The sequence below is a fragment of the Brachyistius frenatus genome, unplaced genomic scaffold (genome assembly GCF_029030835.1).
Source record: "Brachyistius frenatus isolate BFR_SWC_R1_liver_20210118 unplaced genomic scaffold, ASM2903083v1 Contig_30, whole genome shotgun sequence".
Lineage (NCBI taxonomy): Eukaryota > Metazoa > Chordata > Actinopteri > Embiotocidae > Brachyistius > Brachyistius frenatus.
This window is the reverse complement of record NW_027210629.1, coordinates 1,337,169-1,344,188: the sequence shown is the minus strand read 5'-3', so window position 1 is coordinate 1,344,188 and position 7,020 is coordinate 1,337,169. Positions and strand designations below refer to the sequence as shown.

At 38.1% G+C, this 7,020-nt stretch overlaps 1 protein-coding gene across 1 annotated transcript; it reads right to left on the bottom strand.

Annotated features, from left to right (window-relative positions):
• Positions 1-893: 893 nt before the first annotated feature.
• qng1 (Q-nucleotide N-glycosylase 1) lies at positions 894-7,007 on the bottom strand. The gene is made up of 6 exons (XM_069699460.1): positions 5,149-7,007; positions 4,033-4,180; positions 3,178-3,290; positions 2,357-2,500; positions 1,604-1,799; positions 894-1,493 (listed from the first exon to the last, which is right to left on the bottom strand). Exons 1-6 carry the CDS (start codon positions 5,392-5,394, stop codon positions 1,264-1,266), a joined length of 1,077 nt encoding a protein of 358 aa, XP_069555561.1. The 5' UTR covers positions 5,395-7,007; the 3' UTR covers positions 894-1,263.
• Between the last annotated feature and the right edge of the window lie 13 nt (positions 7,008-7,020).

Sequence of the window (7,020 nt, the reverse complement as noted above, 5' to 3'; positions counted from 1 at the left end):
CCTGACGCTGCATCTACCTGTGCATTTTCAGATGTTTTTATATTCAGTCTCCAGTATATTGGCTACAAACAAAACTAATCATACCGGAGATACATTCCCGACCAGAATGAATAAAACATACAGATAGATAATTGAATTAGGCCTATTTAAAAGTGATGTTGATGAAATTATCAAAATTCTATATTGATTTATTATTTTAATTTGATGTGTTTACTAATATTTTAATTGATGATATGATTGATTTATGATGATCTATTTATTTTAAACTATATTGATCTACTTGATAGTCATCTTTGTTTCTTTTCCAAATTTACTGAAATATTTCTTTATCTACACAGAAATATCTAGTATCCATTTAAAATCTCTCATTGCTCTTTCTTAAAAGACACCTCTTCTACTATATTTCTAAATATTCAACACTAAATCTCCAAATAGAAATGATATTTGTGATATATTTATTGCAGACTGTCACCTCTTCTCCTGCCTTTACTTCATCCTCTTCCTTAGGAGGGGAAAGATCAATGCCTCCACAAAATTTGACCTATAGACTGTTCTTCTAATTACACAGTAGGCCACACACAACAACTTGAGAAAAAAACATTACAACACTTTAAAATAATGTGACAGTAGCTGTTTTTAACCAGCACAGATACTGATTTCATTCTGAACAATCTTTGCGATCATTCATTCATGCTGATGTTTCAAAACATTGTTTTTTAATTATTTCATAATTATTTTAAAATGTATTGCTTTATAAATCTCTTGAAAAATTAGATGATGTTTGAAGAAGCTGTTTTGGAGATATCCTACTTTAAGCTCTGCAGTAGATGATGTGGAAACATGGTTCTCCTATTAATCCATTGCAACACTTGATTAAAAAAAACAAAGAAAGGTACCGTATCTAACAAAAATATTTTATTTTTGCTGCTGTTTTAATAATTGCCATCAGTTCACATAGTTTAGTGAATGTAGCACAGCATTAAACAATCACTTTCTCTACGCTACAGTAAGAGGTTTGTTAGAAAATGTTCCATAACAGTAAACATTTGAATTGACTGCAAATGGGCAACAGTGTTATACCTACATAGGCAAACAAGCTGAATGAGAGCTTCACACCTATTTCCATTACAGCTAGAGAGAAGCCTGTTTGTATATACATCTGGCACAGAGACATGTCTGGCCTTATCCCAGAGAAAGGCACCGGTGCCAAGGCTGCACACAGAGACGTGCAGCATACTCTACGTACGGCTACCAGCCAGCTCGTCAGTAGTAAATACAACGCGTGTGGTGTATGGGAATGTGGGCCATATCTTTGTGATGCTGCTTGGCGTAAGGCCACAGGTAAAAGTCGATGATTGCTGAGTTGACACTGCAAGTTTGTCCGTCTCGCTCCTTCACCAGTTTGCAAAGACGTTCTTTGATCAGCTCCACAGACCAAATCGAACAACCTCGGATCTCAACTTCCCTCCTGTCCCCTGAACACAGCAGCTCTCCTGAGAGAAATGAGAGACAAACACATAACACACACACAGGGATAATGATTTTTAAATGATTTGTTTTCTCTGACCAGAGAAACACATGCACACACACACTCCTGTCTCACCGTTCTTCAGCGCCTCCATCAGTAAGTCAGAGTATCGTAGTGCTCCTAAGTAGACAATTGCTTGAGGGACCCTGTAGTCAGCAAACATGGTGAGTTGGTCCATGTTAAGGATGTCTCCCTGTCCTCTGGCCTCCATGATGCCCCAGAAATCTGCCACCAGGATTTGAGCTCGCTTGTAGAATGAGATTCTTTTCCCCTGAAACAAACAGGGGGGCAACAGCACACGATTATCTGTTTAGTTTTTTTTGAGTCATTACTGTTTACTACTTGACAGATGTCCATATACAAAGATAATATCATTGTAACAATGTATGCGCAAACAGTATAATTTGCTCCTTTACTGCTTGAAAGTTGCCACACTATCATCGGCCAGGAGGTGGAACTCTCATCACAGCTTATCTTAAGTTCCCCAAATACATACATTTATCTTTGATCACACACTTCCTACGTGCTCTCATGACGTTTCATACATTTTGTGTATTTTTTATTAGACTATACATCCAAAGAGACTACACAATACGGTCATGGTGCAGAAAATGAATTTGAGAGCAGACAATGAACTGGAGCAAAAATTGGCTTAGACTCCGTAAGACATTTCATGTCTTGCCTGCAGCAATTTAGCAGCTGGTCATTTTTGAAAACCATAACAATTACAATCAAGGCAAATGCAGTACACGTCTTTAAGAAAATTCTCTGCAAATTTCTAAACATGAATTATTCTGAAATTTTCCAATGGGCGTACTAAACTCTAACCTCATATGTAGCTTCGTCTCTGTAAGAGGGGATCTTCTCCACAATGAGCTCCACCATCTTGCGGGCGTCGTTTCCGGCTTGGCTGATAAAACTCCGGAAGCTTCCGCCATGTTCCAGCAGCACACGGCCGCCTTCGGTCAGCACCTTGTTGGAAAAATTTGGTATGTGATGGGTAGAAATTTAACAACAAAGATGAGTCGGAGGCACAGAGCTGCATTACTTTCAAATTCCACTAATAAAAGGAAAACAGCAGATTAATAATTACTTAATCTATACTATCAGTTTTCTTTCTTAATATGTAAAAATATGTCGAAAGATGTTCAGATATGCAACATAATAAAATAAAATAAATAAATGTAAAACAATCTCAAGTGAAGGACTCAAGGATACACATACACACAGCTGCCATATTGTATATAAATATGACAGGACGTAGGACATTAGTATGTACTGCGCAGGATTTAACAACGTGTTGGCTGTCATTGGCCCATCTTTGCTTGAGTCTATTAACAAGAGAGATGCGATGATTTCCTGATGTTTTCCTCAAAACATCTCTTTGTCTTTACATTGAACAGCTCTGCTTTTGTTTTGTGCTACATAACTGCAGAGAAAGCTGCCTTAAGTCAAGTGTCAGATACTTTTGTATAGTTTTAAACAGAAAGTTGAAATGCAAAGCACAATCTTGAGACATCTTTTCCATCACTGCACTGAAGGTGTCAAATTGTTATAGTAAAATATAATTACTGAAAGTGACATGTAGATTAAGTGAATCATTATTTTCTCTGTACCATCACTGTTGCATATCATTATAATGTCAAAACCTGGTGGCGCTCCTGAAGCATCGGCATGGGTGTCTCATTGTCTGATCGAAGAACCTGCCCCAGCTCCTCCACACTTATCTGAGAAAAGTACTTTGGATCAGTAATGGGTATACCTGTGGAGTGTGGAGAAGAGAAGCAGCTTGAAGGAGTTATCTTTAGACAGAAACCTTTGGAGAGAAAGAGGACTCTCAAAGCTACTAACTTATGAAGTTATAATGTGCTGTAATAGCAAGAATATAACTCCACAGTAGCCATTTCTTGCAAGAGGCTAGAAACGACATAATTTGCTCTGATCTCACGCTGTCAACCCTTGAGATTCATGCTCTGGAGCAAAGCTACCTGAGCATTTCTGAGAGAATCTTTTGTAATTATAAAGGCCACAGCGACCACACATTGAGAGCACTGTTCCATGAGACATAATTGATTCATATCCGGAGTCATTCGTGCTAATTATAAATGATGCACAGATGCATGCAGAGCAACAAGCAATTTCCCAGCAGTCCAAGTTCAAGTAAAGGGCACATACACAATAAGTGGCAATGATAAAACAACACAGAATGGAGGAAGAAAAAGAGACATCTTTTCACATCACGTGTTGTTATTTCTCCAGAGACCGAGCCAACAAAAAGGATAAATCTATTTATAAAAAGATGCCAGTTAACATTTAAGAGTTATTTAAATAACAGCTGTGATGCATCAGACAATTTTACACCTGAGAAAGGAAGTCAGGTGTGTAAAACTGTGTTATTTGGAACCCATTTCAAATAGTGTTCTAAAGCCTGTTTAATACAGCAAAAAACAAAATCTCGGTGTCCACACGTGATCTATTCAGTGATATACCGTACATGCTCTCACCTTGTTCCATGGCCCTGGTGATGGCAGCACACAGCGTCATGTAACCTGTGTATGTGGTCCCTTTATAGGTCACTTCACACTGTTGATTTTCTTTCTCTGGCCAAAAGGAGAAGTTCATGGTGTCTATCACAAACACCCAATTTAATGCCTGCAGTGGTAAAATACAGACATGATTAGAAGATAATGTAAAAAGGCTGGAAACGTAAATTTTAATAATACACAATGGCTTAAAGATAAAGCTGTTTAACAAAAAAAAAATTCCACCTTGAAGTTGACGTTATGTTTGGCTAAATTTCACAGTGTGCCACCAGAAACAGACACCTATGTATACACCTGTCCAATTTTTACTTGGCCGATGTCTGCGTAAACATGGTGAGGCCAATGATAACAGATTTCTAGGATTGACATTTGTTCCTATTGTTGTGCTCTATAAACTTTCGTAAACAATTTTCACTTATTAGTGTAGGAGTCAACAAAGATGAACAAGTGCTGAGAGTTTCTCTAATTTTATTTTGAAAAATTAGGGGGCAATGACCAATGTTTTACAAATACAGTACAAAATAACAATTTTAATGGTTTTCTTCATTACTAACCAATGTGCAGATCATTTTCTGATTAATCATTTGAATGTCATTAAAGAGTGAAAAATGCTCATTATTCCATAGAGCCATAGATAACCTCATCAAATGTCTTGTTTTTGTCTGCCAAACAGTCTAAAACCCAACCTTTTTCTGTTTTTAATGACACAAAACAGCATACATTTTTACACATTTGATAAGCTGCAACTATCAAATAACTGATGTGTGTGCTTGATAAATAACAATAATCTCTTTTTTGAGAGTTAATATGGGACAATTACTCAGCTCTGCAAATGTTTTCTAATTTAGAAATACTGTCTACACACACAAAAAAAGAAGAAGCCACATTTCAAATCATCTAAAATGTTTCTCTGTGATCTTGCGAATATTAATAACGGGTGACATGATACATCCTTCGAGGACATTTGTGGCTGCTGTCCAGGAGTCAGCCCCTCGAATTATCACTTGTCATCCTACTACTGACCATTTCCCATTGAACAATAACTTTTATGTAGTGTGTGGTCCACTAATTGGGTGCTGTGAAACTCCCCTGGTCAGTGGTGGGTGCTGGGGCCAATGGGTTTGCCTTCTTCCAGCCACTGGCAGTCAGATCGTCGCTGTGTTGGAGACCGTAGAGCATTTCTGCCACCTTCTGCACTCCTTCGTCATCCACAAACACATCCTGACTCCGCTCCGCTATGAACTGGCCAGACTCTCGGGGAAACAGAGCTTTTTCCATGATGGATACTGTATCGGGCAAAAACGCAACTGAAGCAAGACACATGGACAAACGAATACATTATGCAAACAGTCAAAATAATGATATCCTCTGGCAATTGTTGATGTTTGCAAAATAGAGTAGAGGAGACAAGTTCTTGTCAAAAACGTAGGGACTACAGGACCGGCTTCTATGATCACACATGGGTGGGTGCAGGATGACAGAAATGCCTGTGCCCATTTCATATCGAAACATCAATATCGTACATAAATCTAGGAAAGTACCATTTTAAAAATGATCCCCCTGCTTTGTAATGCAGTTCACAATGAATGAAAATACATAATCAAGAAGGCAGAGAAGTAAAACTAAAAACCTGCAAGAGCTTACAAAGTAACCGTCATATACATGAATTTTGCGCAGTGATGAAGCTTTGGAATAAACCATTCCTAGATTTGTGACGGATACCAAACTCCTTACAGAGTGACCTTAAGTTGGGGTTTCCTGATTAGAACAGCACACAAACACAACAGCCCTGCAGACAGGAGCACCTCTAAGCAAACCCCACCATTTAAACCAAAAGGACACCATTATATCGATCCGTTTCTCTCAAGTGCCCAATAGCTGTGTGTTAATGATGCCAGTGACGCACAACTCGAGTGGCCTTCTGAATGAAATGTATTTACGCCGGTATTTCTCTGATGACTAACATGATTTGCTATAAAAAAAACAAAACAAAAAAAAAACACAAGTTCAGTTCTTTTGTGGTCATTTTGGAAAGAGCTGTATACGTCAGTCAGTGGGCCGGTTAGATCACGTAATTACGTTTCATTGAAAAACGGAACGGGGAAAAGTACATGCGCGAACCGAGCACGCGTTGCTGACATTTTTTTTTTTGTTTCCACTAATACGGATCACACTTGAGCGTTCACATTCACCAACAATGCGTCAGACGTAGATTTGTCGATATAAATTAACCGTTCAGCTACAACTCGTTTACTCTTGTGCAAACCCATTCAATTCTTCACTTACCTATGAGTGCAAGGACACTATTCTGCAAGCCCGCACTTCTGTTTCCACTACCTGGTTTTCAGCGGTTGACCAATCGCAGCTTCGCTCGTGTACTCATCACTAGGGGACAAACCAATCACAAGAAGCCAGGAGAGGAAACCGGAAACTTATGTATCGCATTCATTCCGCACGCAAAAACTCATTCAGCTTAAAAAAAAAAAAAAATTGCACGTATAATTGTAGGCTACATTTCTTAAACCGCCCTGAACCAAATAACGTTACAAGTATGACGTCAACATATCCACAGGGTAGGTACCTAATGGACACGAATTAAATTGTTAGACCTACCAGGTGTGTAAACAAGATGAAGGTTTCTATCGGCGATTAATCAGTTGGTCGATCGACAGAAAACTGTTGAAGAAGTTTAATAAACAATTGACATGCGCAACTTTTGAAGATAAAATGCTAATCCTTTACTTGCTCCAGATGCATAAATGTAAATAGTTATTGCTTTTATTTGCTTCTTTCAAGAATAAGTTGAATATATTTGTGTTTTTGGGACAAACAAACAAACAAAAAAATACAATTGAGCAGACACCTCCTTAAGCTTTAGAAAAAAATGTTGGACTTTGTCATTGTCTGACATTTTAGATAAAAAATATAAATCACTTAATACAGAACAGA